Source organism: Bombina bombina, chromosome 4 (genome assembly GCF_027579735.1).
Source record: "Bombina bombina isolate aBomBom1 chromosome 4, aBomBom1.pri, whole genome shotgun sequence".
Classification (NCBI taxonomy): domain Eukaryota; kingdom Metazoa; phylum Chordata; class Amphibia; order Anura; family Bombinatoridae; genus Bombina; species Bombina bombina.
In genome coordinates, this window is record NC_069502.1 from 307,032,436 (window position 1) to 307,052,344 (window position 19,909).

Genomic DNA, 19,909 nt, shown 5'->3' on the forward strand with positions numbered 1-19,909 from the left:
TTAAACAATAACAATTCTGGTGTAGACTGTCCCTTTGAGTATGAAACAACAAATGGAGGGTAAAAAGAGGTATGTAAAAACCAGACAAATCTTTATGTAAAGAATTTAAAAACATGATAATTAAAAAAGAATCCAAATTTAGAAATACACGACTGGTCAGCAATGGGTAACAGCAGATTTTATGGATATTCTGCTATGAGCAGAGGTCAGTTAGTAAATCAATTAGAGGTTCAGGGCCTTAGATTTTGTCCCACTCAGATACACTAAAACCTGGCCTGTCTTTAGCCCTAGAGGACAAACTACAAGTAACTGTAGAACAGCCAATAGCAATATCACTAGTGGCACAGAGCACAATAAAAAAAACACAGAAAACACAGTAAAAATGCATTAGAAATAGGCTGACCATATTGCAGCTTTAAAAAGGGACCCATATGATAAATACATGTGTCAGGGCTATTTAAAGGGACAATAAACACCATCATTTTTGTTGTTTAAAAAGGTAGATAATCCCTTAATTACCCATTCCCCAATTTTGCATAACCAACACAGTTATAATAATATACGTTTTACCTCTGTGATTGTATCTATGCCTCTGCAAACTGCCCCCTTATTTCAGTTATTTTGACAGACATGCATTTTTAGCCAATCAGTGCTTGCTCTTAGGAGCTTCACGTGCCGGAGCTCAATGTTATCTATATGAAACACATGAACTAACGCCCTCTAGTGGTGAAAAACTGTCAAAATGCTTTCCGATTAGAGGAAGTCTTCAAGGTCTAAGAAATTAGCACATGAACCTCCTAGATTTATCTTTCAACTAAGAATACCAAGAGAACAAAGCAAAATTGGTAATAAAAGTAAATTGGAAAGTTGTTTAAACTTACATACCCTATTTAAATCATGAAAGATTTTTTTTTACTTTACTGTCCCTTTAAAGAAATGTTTTGAATAATGTTCCATTATAAGAACCCTGACATAAGTATTTTTCATGTGTCCCTTTTTAAAGCGGCAATATGGTCAGCCTAATTAGAAACCAAAGCATTACCTTAAAGTCTCGTTGCTTCTCAAACACCGCAATGACTGGCTTGCTCACATCTGCAATAAGCTCATAACGCTCAGATTTCCATAGGTAATCAATACACAGATCCAGCTGTTCAACAAGAGTACTCTGCCGGTCAAATAAAAAAGATTTTTACTACCTCAGATCTCTTTCATTGTTAAAACAGTGTTCACCCAGGAATAAATGATAGGAAATATTAAATGTGCTCCTAATTTAAAAAGTTAGAACTACAAATTATTGCACCACCATATTCCTAAGAACCTGAATAAAATCATTATTATTAAAAGAGATATGGTGTACAAGGAATCAATTAAAATATGCACATTTTATTTATGCTGAAAATAAATGTATCCTATTTTCTATGCTCTACAGGTATTTCTGGATTTGGAGATTTGTACCTGTAGTCACATTTTAAAAGCTGTCAGAGTTGTCCTAGTGAGCTAGTGAGAAACACATCCTGGAGTGTAAGCTTAAGTAAAATATTAATATAAAACTAACAGTGTTCATATGAAACTTATAAGATAAGGTTAACATATTCAATTGCTGCTAGAAAATTATTAAGTTTTATATCCCTTTAATAGTTATTAAATACTAGCACTTCGGGATTTACAAAGATGCAATTTCAAAACACTCATAATCAATTATGTATTTTTAACCCCAGAATTTATTTAAAAAATCAATATATTGTGCGAGATTCCATATGCAGCGTCGCCGGTTTAGTCCGGTTTTGCTATCACATATATACATTTTACTCCCATAAGCTAACATAGAACTGTGTCGCAAGTTGGTATTCAGCACAAGGACTTACACGGCGAAAATGGAGAAATTTTAGTCCATTTTCATCTCTCCACACATAGGCAGGCACAGCAAGCCTTACACTGAAAATGTGAGCACCGTAACTCCTTGAAAATATAAAGTAACACCTAATGCATGCGCAATATCTACCTGTCAACCGCAATCTCCACCGCAAAAGCTAATAAAGTATATTAACTCCTAATCCGTCGAACCCCCACATCGCAATATGCCTTATTAAACTATTAACCCCTAATCTGCCATTCACCCACAAGTACATTTGAATCTTCAAATTCAAATCAGCCAATAGGATGAGAGCTACTGAAATACTATTGTCTGTTCAAATCAGCCAATAGGATTTCAGTAGCTCTCATCCTATTGGCTGATTTGAATTTGAAAATTCAAATTAGCCAATAGGAATGCAAGGTACGCCATATTTAAATGCGTAACTTGCATTCAATATTCAGTGTACGGCGGTGATTGTAAGAAGAGGATCCTCCATGCTCCATGGCTCCGCAGTCGGCGGTCTTCAGTTCCGCGGTTCGCCGGTCTTCAGTTCTGCGGTCCTGAATGAAGATAAAAGAGGTCGCCACTTGGAAGAAGACTTCACCGCCGGACTTCAGGAACCGTGAGTACCTATCTGGGGGTTAGGCAGGCTTTTTAAAATTTTATTTAGGGAATGCCCTTTAAATTGCAATGCACATACAAATACCCTTTAAGGGGCAATGGGTAGCTTAGGTTTTTTAGTCTTATTTTTTTTTTTATTTGGGGGGTTTGGTGGGTGCGGGGGTTTTACTGTTAGGGGTAAATTAGTTTCTTTTTTTACTGTAAAAGAGCTGTTTAACTTAGGGCAATGTCCTACAAAAGGCGCTTTTAAGGGCTATTGGTAGTTTAGTTTAGATTGAAGGTTGTTTTTATTTTGGGGGGGGGGCTTTTTTTTTTCATAGGGATTAGGTTAATTTTTTTTATTTTTGATAATTTGGTTTATTATTTTCTGTAATGCTAGACTTTTTTTTTTTTTGAAATTTTAGATTAATTTAAATTGACACCTAGATTACGAGTTTTGCGTTAGAGGCTATGCGGTGCTAACGAGCAGTTTATGCTCACCGCTCACTTACAGACGGCGCTGGTATTATGGGTTTTTACAAACCTGGCATTAACAGACAAAAAGTTAGCGTTGAGCAAAATTTTTCTCCACATCTCACTCCAATACCAGTGCTGCTTACATTAGCGGTGAGCTGGTTGTGTGTGCTCGTGCACGATTTCCCCATAGGAATCAACGGGGAGAGCTGGCTGAAAAAAGGTCTAACACCTGCAAAAAAGCAGCATTTAGCTCCTAAAGCAGCCCCATTGATTCCTATGGGGAAATAAAATTTATGTTCACACCTAACACCCTAACATGAACCCTGAGTCTAAACACCCCTAATCTTACACTTATTAACCCCTAATCTGATGCCCCTGACATCGCCGACACCTACATTATAACTATTAACCTCTAATCTGCCGCTCCGGACATCGCCACCACCTACATTATACTTATTTACCCCTAATCTGCTGCCCCCAACATCGCCGACACCTACATTATATTTATTAACCCCTAATCTGCCGCCCCCAACGTCGCCGCCACTATTCTAAATTTATTAACCCAAAAACCTAAGTATAACCCTAACCCTAAACCCCCCTAACTTAAATATAATTTAAATAAATCTAAATAAAATTCATATCATTAACTAAATTATTCCTATTTAAAACTAAATACTTACCTATAAAATAAACCCTAAGCTAGCTACAATATAATATTTACATTGTAGCTAGCTTAGGGTTTATTTTTATTTTACAGGCAAGTTTGTATTTATTTTAACTAGGTAAAATAGTTACTAAATAGTTATTAACTATTTAATAACTATTCCAATCAGCCACAAGAATGCCAGCTCAATCCTATTGGCTGATTGGATCAGCCAATAGGATTGAACTTCAATCCTATTGGCTGATTGAATCAGCCAATAGGATTTTTTCTACCTTAATTCCGATTGGCTGATAGAATTCTATCAGCCAATAGGAATTGAAAGGATGCCATCTTGGATGACATCATTTAAAGGAACCTTCATTCAGTGTTAGCCATCGGATGCAGAGGATGCTCCGCGTTGGATGTTTTGAAGATGGACCTGCACCGCGCCGGATGGATGAAGATAGAAGATGCCATCTGGATAAAGAATTCTGCCCGTCTGGAGGACCACTTCGCCCGGCTTGGATGAAGACTTCTCCCGGTTTCGTTGAGGACTTCGGCCCAGTTGGATGAAGACTTCTCCCGGTAAGGTGATCTTCAAGGGGTTAGTGTTAGGTTTTTTTTAAGGGGGTATTGGGTGGGTTTTAGAGTAGGGTTGGTTGTGTGGGTGGTGGGTTTTAATGTTGGGGGGATTTGTAATTTTTTTTACAGGTAAAAGAGCTGATTACTTTTGGGGCAATGCCCTGCAAAAGGCCCTTTTATGGGCTATTTGTAATTTAGTGTAGGGTAGGGCTTTTTTTTATTTTGGGGGCTTTTTTTATTTTGTTAGCGGGATTAGATTAGGTGTAATTAGTTTAAAAATCTTGTAATTTGTTTATTATTTTCTGTAATTTAGTGGGGGGTTTTTGTACTTTAGCTAATTGTATTTGATTTTATTTAATTGTATTTAATTTAGGGAAATAATTTAATTATAGTGTAGTGTTAGGTGTTAGTGTAACTTAGGTTAGGTTTTATTTTACAGGTAAAACATAATTTATGCTTACCTGATAAATTTATTTCTCTTGTAGTGTATCCAGTCCACGGATCATCCATTACTTATGGGATATTAACTCCTCCCCAACAGGAAGTGCAAGAGGATTCACCCAGCAGAGCTGCTATATAGCTCCTCCCCTAACTGCCATTACCAGTCATTCGACCGAAAACATGCAGAGAAAGGAAAACCATAGGGTGCAGTGGTGACTGTAGTTTAATGGAAAAATTACCTGCCTTAAAGTGACAGGGCGGGCCGTGGACTGGATACACTACAAGAGAAATAAATTTATCAGGTAAGCATAAATTATGTTTTCTCTTGTTAAGTGTATCCAGTCCACGGATCATCCATTACTTATGGGATACCAATACCAAAGCTAAAGTACACGGATGACGGGAGGGACAGGCAGGATCTTTATACGGAAGGAACCACTGCCTGAAGAACCATTCTCCCAAAAACAGCCTCCGAAGAAGCAAAAGTGTCAAATTTGTAAAATTTGGAAAAAGTATGAAGAGAAGACCAAGTTGCAGCCTTGCAAATCTGTTCAACAGAAGCCTCATTCTTAAAGGCCCAAGTGGAAGCCACAGCTCTAGTAGAATGTGCTGTAATTCTTTCAGGAGGCTGCTGTCCAGCAGTCTCATAGGCTAACCGTATTATGCTACGAAGCCAAAAGGAGAGAGAGGTAGCCGAAGCTTTTTGACCTCTCCTCTGACCAGAATAAACGACAAACAGGGAAGACGTTTGTCGAAAATCCTTAGTTGCCTGTAGATAAAATTTCAGGGCACGGACTACATCTAGATTGTGTAGCAGACGTTCCTTTTTCGAAGAAGGATTAGGACACAAAGATGGAACCACAATCTCTTGATTGATATTCCTGTTAGTGACCACCTTAGGTAGGAACCCAGGTTTAGTACGCAGAACTACCTTGTCTGAATGAAAAATCAGATAAGGAGAATCACAATGTAAGGCAGATAACTCAGAGACTCTTCGAGCCGAGGAAATCGCCATAAAAAAACAGAACTTTCCAAGATAACAACTTGATATCAATGGAATGAAGGGGTTCAAACGGAACCCCCTGTAAAACATTAAGAACTAAGTTCAAACTCCATGGTGGAGCAACAGTTTTAAACACAGGCTTGATCCTAGCTAAAGCCTGACAAAAAGCTTGAACGTCCGGAACTTCTGACAGACGTTTGTGTAAAAGAATGGACAGAGCTGAAATCTGTCCCTTTAAGGAACTAGCGGATAAACCCTTTTCTAAACCTTCTTGTAGAAAAGACAATATCCTCGGAATCCTAACCTTACTCCATGAGTAACTCTTGGATTCGCACCAATATAAGTATTTGCGCCATATCTTATGGTAAATCTTTCTGGAAACAGGCTTCCTAGCCTGTATTAAGGTATCAATAACTGACTCAGAAAAACCACGTTTTGATAAAATCAAGCGTTCAATTTCCAAGCAGTCAGCTTCAGAGAAATTAGATTTTGATGTTTGAAGGGACCCTGGATCAGAAGGTCCTGTTTCAGAGGTAGCGACCAAGGTGGACAGGATGACATGTCCACTAGATCTGCATACCAAGTCCTGCGTGGCCATGCAGGCGCTATTAGAATCACTGATGCTCTCTCCTGTTTGATTCTGGCAATCAATCGAGGAAGCATCGGGAAGGGTGGAAACACATAAGCCATCCCGAAGGTCCAAGGTGCTGTCAAAGCATCTATCAGAACCGCTCCCGGATCCCTGGATCTGGACCCGTAACGAGGAAGCTTGGCGTTCTGTCGAGACGCCATGAGATCTATCTCTGGTTTGCCCCAACGTCGAAGTATTTGGGCAAAGACCTCCGGATGAAGTTCCCACTCCCCCGGATGAAAAGTCTGACGACTTAAGAAATCCGCCTCCCAGTTCTCCACTCCCGGGATGTGGATTGCTGACAGGTGGCAAGAGTGAGACTCTGCCCAGCGAATTATCTTTGATACTTCCATCATTGCTAGGGAGCTTCTTGTCCCTCCCTGATGGTTGATGTAAGCTACAGTCGTGATGTTGTCCGACTGAAACCTGATGAACCCCCCAGTTAACTGGGGCCAAGCCAGAAGGGCATTGAGAACTGCTCTCAATTCCAGAATGTTTATTGGTAGGAGACTCTCCTCCTGATTCCATTGTCCCTGAGCCTTCAGAGAATTCCAGACAGCGCCCCAACCTAGTAGGCTGGCGTCTGTTGTTACAATTGTCCAGTCCGGCCTGCTGAATGGCATCACCCTGGACAGATGTGGCGAGAAAGCCACCATAGAAGAGAATTTCTGGTCTCTTGATCCAGATTCAGAGTAGGGGACAAGTCTGAGTAATCCCCATTCCACTGACTTAGCATGCACAATTGCAGCGGTCTGAGATGTAGGCGTGCAAAGGGTACTATGTCCATTGCTGCTACCATTAAGCCGATCACCTCCATGCATTGAGCTACTGACGGGTGTTGAATGGAATGAAGGACACGGCATGCATTTTGAAGCTTTGTTAACCTGTCTTCTGTCAGGTAAATCTTCATTTCTACAGAATCTATAAGAGTCCCCAAGAAGGGAACTCTTGTGAGTGGAAAGAGAGAACTCTTCTTTTCGTTCACCTTCCATCCATGCAACCTTAGAAATGCCAGTACTAACTCTGTATGAGACTTGGCAGTTTGAAAGCTTGAAGCTTGTATCAGAATGTCGTCTAGGTACGGAGCTACCGCAATTCCTCGCGGTCTTAGTACCGCCAGAAGAGCACCCAGAAACTTTGTGAAGATTCTCGGAGCCGTAGCCAATCCGAATGGAAGAGCTACAAACTGGTAATGCCTGTCTAGAAAGGCAAACCTTAGATACCGGTAATGATCTTTGTGAATCGGTATGTGAAGGTAAGCATCCTTTAAATCCACTGTGGTCATGTACTGACCCTTTTGGATCATGGGTAAAATTGTCCGAATAGTCTCCATTGTGAACGATGGAACTCTTAGGAATTTGTATAGGATCTTTAAATCCAGGATTGGCATGAAAGTTCCCTCTTTTTTGGGAACCACAAACAGATTTGAGTAAAACCCTTGTCCCTGTTCCGACCGTGGAACTGGATGGATTACTCCCATTAATAAAAGCTCTTGTACGCAGCGTAGAAACGCCTCTTTCTTTATTTGGTTTGTTGACAACCTTGACAGATGAAATCTCTCTCTTGGGGGAGAGTATTTGAAGTCCAGAAGGTATCCCTGAGATATTATCTCTAGCGCCCAGGGATCCTGGACATCTCTTGCCCAAGCCTGGGCGAAGAGAGAAAGTCTGCCCCCCACTAGATCTGTTCCCGGATCGGGGGCCCTCAATTCATGCTGTTTTAGGGGCACCAGCAGGTTTCCTGGCCTGCTTGCCCTTGTTCCAGGACTGGTTAGGTCTCCAGCCTTGTCTGTAGCGAGCAACAGATCCTTCTTGTTTTGGAGCAGAGGAAGTTGATGCTGCTCCTGCTTTGAAATTCCGAAAGGAACGAAAATTAGATTGTCTAGCCTTAGGTTAGGCTCTGTCTTGAGGCAGGGCATGGCCTTTACCTCCTGTAATGTCAGCGATAATTTCTTTCAATCCGGGCCCGAATAAGGTCTGCCCTTTGAAAGGTATATTAAGAAATTTAGACTTAGAAGTAACGTCAGCTGACCAGGATTTTAGCCACAGTGCTCTGCGCGCCTGAATGGCGAATCCGGAATTCTTAGCCGTAAGCTTAGTTAAATGTACTACGGAATCTGAAATAAATGAGTTAGCTAACTTAAGAGCTTTAAGCCTGTGTGTAATCTCATCTAATGGAGCTAATTCAAGTGTCCCTTCCAGAGACTCAAACCAAAATGCTGCTGCAGCCGTGACAGGCGCAATGCATGCAAGGGGTTGCAATATAAAACCTTGTTGAACAAACATTTTCTTAAGGTAACCCTCTAACTTTTTATCCATTGGATCTGAAAAGGCACAGCTATCCTCCACCGGGATAGTGGTACGCTTAGCTAAAGTAGAAACTGCTCCCTCCACCTTAGGGATCGTTTGCCATAAGTCCCGTGTGGTGGTGTCTATTGGAAACATCTTTCTAAATATCGGAGGGGGTGAGAACGGCACACCGGGTCTATCCCACTCCTTATTAACAATTTCAGTAAGTCTCTTAGGTATAGGAAAAACGTCAGTACTCGACGGTACCGCAAAATATTTATCCAACCTACACATTTTTTCTGGTATTGCAACTGTGTTACAATCATTCAGAGCCGCTAACACCTCCCCTAGTAATACACGGAGGTTTTCCAGCTTAAATTTAAAATTTTAAATATCTGAATCCAATCTGTTTGGATCAGAACCGTCAGCCGCAGAATGAAGCTCTCCGTCCTCATGTTCTGCAAGTTGTGACGCAGTATCTGACATGGCCCTAACATTATCAGCGCACTCTGTTCTCACCCCAGAGTGATCACGCTTACCTCTTAGTTCTGGTAATTTAGCCAAAACTTCAGTCATAACAGTAGCCATATCCTGTAATGTGATTTGTAATGGCCGCCCAGATGTACTCGGCGCCACAATATCACGCACCCCCCGAGCGGGAGATGCAGGTACTGACACGTGAGGCGAGTTAGTCGGCATAACTCTCCCCTCGTTGTTTGGTGAAATGTGTTCAATTTGTACAGATTGACTTTTATTTAAAGTAGCATCAATACAGTTAGTACATAAATTTCTATTGGGCTCCACTTTGGCATTAGCACATATAGCACAGATGTCTTCCTCTGAATCAGACATTTTTAACACACTAGCAAATAAACTAGCAACTTGGAAATACTTTTCAAGTAATTTACTATAATATGAAAACGTACTGTGCCTATAAGAAGCACAGAAAGAGTTATGACAGTTGAAAGTTAATAAACTGAAAGGTTATAGCATCAAATCTTTGTAAAAAACACAATTTTAGCAAAGGCTTGTTCCCATTAGCGAAGGATAACTAACCCTGATAGCAGAAAAAAAAGTTACAGAAATAAACGTTTTTTATCACAGTCAACTACAATCTCACAGCTCTGCTGTGAATGATTACCTCCCTCAAAACAAGTTTTGAAGACCCCTGAGTTCTGTAGAGATGAACCGGATCATGCAGGAAATACAATGAGCTTCTGACTGAATTTTTTGACCTCCCCCTCACACACAACAGTGAGAGAGATCAGTAAACTGTCATAAATTAAATAAAACAACTGCCAAGTGGAAAAAATAATGCCCAAAACATTTTATTCACCCAGTACCTCAGAAAATGAAACGATTTTACATGCCAGCAAAAAACGTTTAACATAAATTAAGTGTTATTAAAGAGCCTGTTGCCAGTCCCTGCAAATTAGGCTAAAGTCTTATGCACACAGTATAATTCCAGTGAAGTGCCATTCCCCAGAATACTGAAGTGTAAAATATACATACATGACAGCCTGATACCAGCTGCTGCTACTGCATTTAAGGCTGAGTTTACATTATATCGGTATGGCAGAATTTTCTCATCAATTCCATTGTCAGAAAATAATAAGCTGCTACATACCTCTTTGCAGATTAATCTGCCCGCTGTCCCCTGATCTGAAGTTTACCTCTCCTCAGATGGCCGAGAAACAGCAATATGATCTTAACTACGCCGGCTAAAATCATAGTAAAAACTCAGGTAGATTCTTCTTCAAATTCTACCAGAGAAGGAATAACACACTCCGGTGCTATTATAAAATAACAAACTTTTGATTGAAGGTATAAAACTAAATATAATCACCATAGTCCTCTCACACATCCTATCTAGTCGTTGGGTGCAAGAGAATGACTGGTAATGGCAGTTAGGGGAGGAGCTATATAGCAGCTCTGCTGGGTGAATCCTCTTGCACTTCCTGTTGGGGAGGAGTTAATATCCCATAAGTAATGGATGATCCGTGGACTGGATACACTTAACAAGAGAAATTTGTATTTATTTTAGCTAGGTATTTATTAAATAGTTAATAACTATTTAGTAACTATTCTACCTAGTTAAAATAAATACAAACTTGCCTGTAAAATGAAAATAAACCCTAAGCTAGCTACAATGTAACTATTAGTTATATTGTTACTAGCTTATGGTTTATTTTATAGATAAGTATTTAGTTCTAAATAGGAATAATTTAGTTAATGATAGTAATTTTTATTTAGATTTCTTTTAATTATATTTAAGTTAGGGGAGGTTAGGGTTAGACTTAGATTTAGGGGTTAATAACTTTAGAATAGTGGCAGCGACATTGGGGGCGGCAGATTAGGGGTTAATAAATGTAGATAAGTGGCGGCAATGTTAGGGACAGCCAATTAAGGGTTAATAATATTTAACTTAAGTTTGCGAGGCGGGAGTGTGGCGGTTTAGGGGTTAATATATTTCTTATAATGGCGGCGATGTCCGGTTCGGCAGATTAGGGGTTAAAAAAAAATATTTTAGTGTTTGCGATGTGGGAGGGCCTCGGTTTAGGGGTTAATAGGTAGTTTATGGGTGTTAGTGTACTTTTTAGCACTTTAGTTAAGAGTTTTATGCTACGGCTTTGCAGTGTAAAACTCTTAACTACTGACTTTAAAATGCGGTACCAGTCTTGACAGGAGAGGGTCTACCGCTCACTTTTTGGCAGACTCGTAATACCAGCGCTATGCAAGTCCCATTGAAAAAATAGTCTGGCCAAAAAAGTGAGCGGTACACCTGTACCTGCAAGACTCGTAATACAAGCGGCCGTTAAAAAGCAGCGTTAGGACCGGCCAATGCTGCTTTTTAAACCTAACGCAAAGTAATGTTTAGTTTTTTATTTTAATTGCAATTTAGTATTTTTTAATTTTTGGGAATTTGGGTTGATTTAGGGGGTGTTAGGTTAAGGGGCTTAGTAATTTAATTAATTATTTGCGTTGTGGGGGATTGGCGGTTTAGGAGTTAATAGATTAATTAGTTTAATTTGCTATGTGGGGTTTGGCAGTTTAGGGGTTAATAAGTTAATTAGTTACTTTGCGATGTGAAGGTTTGGCGGTTTAGTGGTTAATACATTTATTAGGTAGTTTGCGATGTAGTGGTTGGCGGATTTAGGGTTTAATACATTTATTAGGTAGATTGCGATGTGGGTGAATTAGGCAGATTAGGGGTTAATAGTATAATTAGGTATATTGCATGGTGGGAGGTTGTCGGTTTAGGGGTTAATACATTTATTATTAGTTGCGATGTGGGGGGATTGCGGATATAGGGGGTTTTACGTGTCAGGTTTATTTTTAGGAGTCACTTTTATGGGAGATTTAACTTTTTTTTTTCTTAGGCGCCGGCAGATTCTAAAGTGCCGTAAGTCAAGGCGACTCCAGGAAATGTATATTTACGCACATTTCTGGACATCGCTAGTTTATCCGACTTACGGCCCTTTATGAACTGCCGGCGGGGTTTATTGGATTTCCCGATTTGCAAGGAGAAATTACGGGCGGCGCGGGTTTCCACAGTTACACTGAAGCCTGCGGCGTATATGTAATCTCACCCATTGTGTTGGTGGAGCCACCAGACTAACAATGGAAATGGGCCTCACAGCATTCCATCACCTTTACCAAAAATTAACATCATGACCACTAAGAGCAGTTATTTAAGTTATATCACGTAGCTCATGTGACTATTCATTTAGTACTTATTCTATGTTAAGAGTTTATACAAAGGTTGTTATTTTACCATGATTAACTTTAGAAAGCTACTCTTGTCCAAGCTGAATGCTAGGATGGATGATGCCCCTCATAAAATATGAATGTCTTTAAAATGTACATAATTTGGGAAAATAATATGACTAATATTCACCTTTTCAGGATCTAAGATCCATGTTGGTGAGTATAACACTTTATTTAGTTTTGTGGCTGTTGTCTAAATTATTTAGGGTAGAACTCATCCCACCTTCAGAGATATCTTACATAATGGTAGGTATGTCACACTATCAACGTCACTGGTAACTACAAGGCTAATTAGTGCAGTGTCATGCATGACTTTTGCTGTCTTTTGCAAATACTTTTCAAGGTGTGGATAAACCACTATTTTCAGACCTAAATTACGAATTAGGAAAAGATAATGAATGTGCATTGCAAATTTTTGTCACTATGAATAATTAATTAATTTTGAGCTCATATTCCAAATCCAAAGTAATTATTTTTTATTTTATTTTTAAACACAAGTGCTAGTCTAGTGCATGCTAACACCTGCATGTTGGTGTCATATACCATTTTGCTTCTTGTCATATACCACGACCCTTTAACAAAACTTTTTTTTCCATTAATAAACCTTTGTTTCAAGTTCTAAGTGTAAATATTCATTTAATCAACTTTTCGTGTGTTTTGTTACTTTGGTTAAAATTGTTAAACATTTTCTTGTAATACCAGAGTGTACATTATTCTTTGCATGAACTGAGCGCAAGATAATGTAGCCTGTACTATCTATTGCACTCAGCTAAAAACTAAAATAAAAAACACTAATTGATCCTTGCCTCATTGTAGGGTGTATCTTGCATCCCAGAGTCCTCTTTCATGGCACCCTCTTCTTGGATGTTTGGAGTAATGCTCTGGAACGCTGGCCATCCCATAGAAAATAAGCCTAAAAGGATAATATGATTAATACATTGCACAGGTAACAGAGACAGTTACTCGTTCTCATTTGTGTGTAACTCTCCTGGATGTTTTCAATATAAAGAGACAGATATGTACAATGCTTCAGCAAAGGCACATAAATCTTGGTTAGAAGACATACATTAAAAGTGTTGAGCTTCTATTCTATATAATTTTTATTCATTCATTCATTCAAATAAAAGCACAAGCCAAACACAGGAGTGCTACAGCAATGTACTGCACAAATGCACAACTAAATAATACAAAAAATGGGCAAGCGTTATACGTCTATTGTTGTAGAATGCGTGGTTTTTATATTTTGTTATATTCATTTAATATCAGACAACAAGGCTAGATAAAAAATAGTTACTATATATGGGAGAATATGCATTGAATCTCATTCTTGCTCAAATAATTGAAACAATACAGTTTATGTGATTCTTTACTGTTTAAATATTACACATTTTGCTAAATGTATTTAATATTGAAAAGTGTTGTCTTTTTAGTTCACATGGAAGAATCTGACCCACTGATTATTATATATTATGGGGTAATAAACTTAGCAGTAAATTTTCATTTTGTAATTTCTCAATCTTCTATATGCAACAAAAACCTTATTTCTTTCACTAATTGTCATGAGGGATATGTATATCATGTTTTACATGAACTAATTACTTTTGAGCAATTATACTGTATATGCATGCATATAACTAAAATGAGTAAATGAGCAAATATTTAGAAAAGTCAGTTTCTTAGACAGTGTAAACCGGTAGAATATGTTCTATTATAATTATTTGATTTAAACATATGTCAAATTTCTATTTTAAAAAATTTGCGAAATTAAATAATGTGATAAAAATACTAAAAGCAGCAGATCTAATAAATCTATATAAACAATAAATACAAATGATTACATTTTACTATATGGTGAAAGCAGGCACCTGTAAATTACTGTTGGATGGAACCAACTTGTATATCAGAGTAGATTTCTTTGTTGTATAGCACGATTTGTGACGTTGGGTATGGGGAAACACTTCCTACGTCTGCACCTAACACTCTAACATGTACCCCAAGTCTAAACACCCCTAACCTTACACTTATTAACCCCTAATCTGCCGCCCCCGCTATCGCTGACCCCTGCATATTATTTTTAACCCCTAATCTGCCGCTCCGTACACTCCCGCCACCTACATTATCCCTATGTACCCCTAATCTGCTGCCCTAACATCGCCGACCCCTATATTATATTTATTAACCCCTAATCTGCCGCCCCCAACGTCGCATCCACCTAACTACACTTATTAACCCCTAATCTACCGACCGGACCTGAGCGCTACTATAATAAATGTATTAATCCCTAATCCGCCTCACTCCCGCCTCAATAACCCTATAATAAATAGTATTAACCCCTAATCTGCCCTCCCTAACATTGCCGACACCTAACTTCAAGTATTAACCCCTAATCTGCTGACAGGAGCTCACCGCTACTCTAATAAATTTATCAACCCCTAAAGCTAAGTCTAACTTTAACCCTAACACCCCCCTAAATTAAATATAATTTAAATCTAACGAAATAAATTAACTCTTATTAAATAAATTATTCCTATTTAAAGCTAAATACTTACCTGTAAAATAAACCCTAATATAGCTACAATATAAATTATAATTATATTATAGCTATTTTAGGATTTATATTTATTTTACAGGTAACTTTGTATTTATTTTAACCAGGTACAATAGCTATTAAATAGTTAAGAACTATTTAATAGCTAAAATAGTTAAAATAATTACAAAATTACCTGTAAAATAAATCCTAACCTAAGTTACAATTAAACCTAACACTACACTATCAATAAATTAATTTAATAAAATACCTACAATTATCTACAATTAAACCTAACACTACACTATCAATAAATTACTTAAATACAATTCCTACAAATAATTACAATTAAATAAACTAACTAAAGTACAAAAATAAAAAAGAACTAAGTTACAAAAAATAAAAAAATATTTACAAACATTAGAAAAAAATTACAACAATTTTAAACTAATTACACCTACTCTAAGCCCCCTAATAAAATAACAAAGACCCCCAAAATAAAAAAATGCCCTACCATATTCTAAATTACAAATGTTCAAAGCTCTTTTACCTTACCAGCCCTGAACAGGGCCCTTTGCGGGGCATGCCCCAAAGAATTCAGCTCTTTTGCCTGTAAAAAAACACATACAATACCCCCCCAACATTACAACCCACCACCCACATACACCTAATCTAACCCAAACCCCCCTTAAATAAACCGGCAACCATCTTGATCCAAGCGGCATCTTCTATCTTCATACGATGAGGACCAGCTCCATCGTGAAGACCTCCAGCGCGGATCAATCTTCTTCCGACGACGTCCAACTGAAGAATGACGGTTCCTTTAAGGGGCGTCATCCAAGATGGCGTCCCTCAAATTCTGATTGGCTGATAGGATTCTATCGGCCAATCGGAATTAAGGTAGGAAATTTCTGATTGGCTGATGGAATCAGCTAATCAGATTCAAGTTCAATCCGATTGGCTGATCCGATCAGCCAATCAGATTGAGCTCGCATTCTATTGGCTGTTCCGATCAGCCAATAGAATGCGAGCTCAATCTGATTGGCTGATCGGATCAGCCAACCGGATTGAACTTGATTCTGATTGGCTGATTCCATCAGCCAATCAGAATTTTCCTACCTTAATTCCGATTGGCTGATAGAATCCTATCAGCCAATCGGAATTCGAGGGACGCCATCTTGGATGACGTCCCTTAAAGGAACCATCATTCTTCAGTTGGACGTCGTCGGAAGAAGATTGATCCGCGCTCGAGGTCTTCACGATGAGCCGTTCCTCATCGGATGAAGATAGAAGATGCCGCTTGGATCAAGATGGTTGCCGGTCTGGATCGCCTCTTCTTCCCGGATAGGATGAAGATTTTGGAGCCTCTTCTGGACCTCTTCAGTCGCCGGATGATGGATGTCTAGCCCCCGCTTGGGTTGGATAAAGATTTTGGAGCCAGGACCGATCGGTGTGATACCCGGCGGGGTGAAGATACGGTAGGAAGATCTTCAGGGGCTTAGTGTTAGGTTTATTTAAGGAGGGTTTGGGTTAGATTAGGGGTATATGGGTGGTGGGTTGTAATGTTGGGGGGGGTATTGTATGTGTTTTTTTACAGGCAAAAGAGCTGAATTCTTTGGGGCATGCCCCGCAAAGGGCCCTGTTCAGGGCTGGTAAGGTAAAAGAGCTTTGAACTTTTGTAATTTAGAATTTGTAATTTTAGTCTTTGTTATTTTATTAGGGGGCTTAGAGTAGGTGTAATTAGTTTAAAATTGTTGTAATTTTTTTCTAATGTTTGTAAATATTTTTTTATTTTTTGTAACTTAGTTCTTTTTTATTTTTTGTACTTTAGTTAGTTTATTTAATTGTATTTATTTCTTGTAGGAATTGTATTTAATTAATTTATTGATAGTGTAGTGTTAGGTTTAATTGTAGATAATTGTAGGTATTTTATTTAATTAATTTATTGATAGTGTAGTGTTAGGTTTAATTGTAACTTAGGTTAGGATTTATTTTACAGGTAATTTTGTAATTATTTAAACTATTTTAGCTTTTAAATAGTTCTTAACTATTTAATAGCTATTGTACCTGGTTAAAATAAATACAAAGTTACCTGTAAAATAAATATAAATCCTAAAATAGCTATAATATAATTATAATTTATATTGCAGCTATATTAGGGTTTATTTTACAGGTAAGTATTTAGCTTTAAATAGGAATAATTTATTTAGATTTAAATTATATTTAATTTAGGAGGGTGTTAGTGTTAGGGTTAGACTTAGCTTTAGGGGTTAATACATTTATTAGAATAGCGGTGAGCTCCAGTTGGCAGATTAGGGGTTAATACTTGAAGTTAGGTGTCGGCGATGTTAGGGAGGGCAGATTAGGGGTTAATACTATTTATTATAGGGTTATTGAGGCGGGAGTGAGGCGGATTAGGGGTTAATAACTTTATTATAGTAGCGGTGCGGTCCGCTCGGCAGATTAGGGGTTAATAAGTGTAGGCAGGTGGAGGCGACGTTGTGGGGGGCAGGTTAGGCTTAATAAATATAATATAGGGGTCGGCGGTGTTAGGGGCAGCAGATTAGGGGTACATAAGGATAACGTAGGTGGCGGTCGGCAGATTAGGGGTTAAAAAAATGTAATCGAGTGGCGGCGATGTGGGGGGACCTCGGTTTAGGGGTACATAGGTAGTTTATGGGTGTTAGTGTACTTTAGAGCACAGTAGTTAAGAGCTTTATAAACCGGCGTTAGCCGATAAAGCTCTTAACTACTGACTTTTTTCTGCGGCTGGAGTTTTGTCGTTAGAATTCTAACGCTCACTTCAGACACGACTCTAAATACCGGAGTTAGAAAGATCCCATTGAAAAGATAGGATACGCAATTGACGTAAGGGGATCTGCGGTATGGAAAAGTCGCGGCTGCTAAGTGAGCGTTAGACCCTTTCCTGACTGACTCCAAATACCGGCGGTAGCCTAAAACCAGCGTTAGGAGCCTCTAACGCTGGTTTTCACGGCTACCGCCAAACTCTAAATCTAGGCCTATGAAAGGCAACTCATAATATTTTTTTAAATTTGGATAACTATACATTTACTAAATGCAGATGGTGAAGATACAAGAACATTTGCATTTGCCCTTCGATTTTTATACATTATTACTAAGTATATAATTTTTTTTACCTCACATGCAAAAACAACAACAAATGGACAAAACTAGACCAAGCCGGCCTAAGATTTGCACCACAGGCATCTTTTAACCTGTAGCATGCAGTGTTATAGCACTCACATTTTCCACTGGTGGAGGTTAGTAACTGGTTAAAATCAGAGGCCTGTGCATCATCCAGAAGCGTGCTTCGGGCCTGGCAGTTTTCATATTTCCAGTAACCTATGGTAGTTTGATATTTGCAGTGAAGATGTGAATAATGTGTTATTTCATGCACATGACAGTTAGAAGAGTTATTTAAACAAAAAAAGATATCAAAATAAATAAATATACATGAATGATGTTAGTAGTGAGATTCCTTCTGCTCCTAGGTCATGCAACAAACTAGCACAGAATCCCATTGTGAGTAGGCACAATTTCTTATTTTAATACAATGGGCACATGCAGTGGCATTATGTTTTTTTTGGGTGTAATTAGTAGTAGGGTCTGTGTTTATATTAATAATAAAAAAAGATTATCACAGGAAGTGCAGAAGCCAAAATATTATGTAAAGTAATACACTTACAGGGAGTGCAGAATTATTAGGCAAGTTGTATTTTTGAGGATTAATTTTATTATTGAACAACAACCATGTTCTCAATGAACCCAAAAAACTCATTAATATCAAAGCTGAATAGTTTTGGAAGTAGTTTTTAGTTTGTTTTTAGTTATAGCTATTTTAGGGGGATATCTGTGTGTGCAGGTAACTATTACTGTGCATAATTATTAGGCAACTTAACAAAAAACAAATATATACCCATTTCAATTATTTATTTTTACCAGTGAAACCAATATAACATCTCAACATTCACAAATATACATTTCTGACATTCAAAAACAAAACAAAAACAAATCAGTGACCAATATAGCCACCTTTCTTTGCAAGGACACTCAAAAGCCTGCCATCCATGGATTCTGTCAGTGTTTTGATCTGTTCACCATCAACATTGCATGCAGCAGCAACCACAGCCTCCCAGACACTGTTCAGAGAGGTGTACTGTTTTCCCTCCTTGTAAATCTCACATTTGATGATGGACCACAGGTTCTCAATGGGGTTCAGATCAGGTGAACAAGGAGGCCATGTCATTAGATTTTCTTCTTTTATACCCTTTCTTGCCAGCCACGCTGTGGAGTACTTGGACGCGTGTGATGGAGCATTGTCCTGCATGAAAATCATGTTTTTCTTGAAGGATGCAGACTTCTTCCTGTACCACTGCTTGAAGAAGGTGTCTTCCAGAAACTGGCAGTAGGACTGGGAGTTGAGCTTGACTCCATCCTCAACCCGAAAAGGCCCCACAAGCTCATCTTTGATGATACCAGCCCAAACCAGTACTCCACCTCCACCTTGCTGGCGTCTGAGTCGGACTGGAGCTCTCTGCCCTTTACCAATCCAGCCACAGGCCCATCCATCTGGCCCATCAAGACTCACTCTCATTTCATCAGTCCATAAAACCTTAGAAAAATCAGTCTTGAGATATTTCTTGGCCCAGTCTTGACGTTTCAGCTTGTGTGTCTTGTTCAGTGGTGGTCGTCTTTCAGCCTTTCTTACCTTGGCCATGTCTCTGAGTATTGCACACCTTGTGCTTTTGGGCACTCCAGTGAGGTTGCAGCTCTGAAATATGGCCAAACTGGTGGCAAGTGGCATCTTGGCAGCTGCACGCTTGACTTTTCTCAGTTCATGGGCAGTTATTTTGCGCCTAGGTTTTTCCACACGCTTCTTGCGACCCTGTTGACTATTTTGAATGAAACGCTTGATTGTTCGATGATCACGCTTCAGAAGCTTTGCAATTTTAAGAGTGCTGCATCCCTCTGCAAGATATCTCACTACTTTTGACTTTTCTGAGCCTGTCAAGTCCTTCTTTTGACCCATTTTGCCAAAGGAAAGGAAGTTGCCTAATAATTATGCACACCTGA

The 19,909-nt window shown here is 38.8% G+C and overlaps 1 protein-coding gene across 1 annotated transcript in view; it reads right to left on the reverse strand.

Annotated features, from left to right (window-relative positions):
- DOCK10 (dedicator of cytokinesis 10) overlaps positions 1 to 19,909 on the reverse strand; it is a 618,846-nt gene that overhangs the window by 122,599 nt on the left and 476,338 nt on the right. The window contains 3 exon segments of the mRNA XM_053710021.1: positions 1,043 to 1,165; positions 13,095 to 13,201; positions 18,080 to 18,178. Of these exon segments, the coding sequence (XP_053565996.1) occupies positions 1,043 to 1,165; positions 13,095 to 13,201; positions 18,080 to 18,178 (329 nt within the window).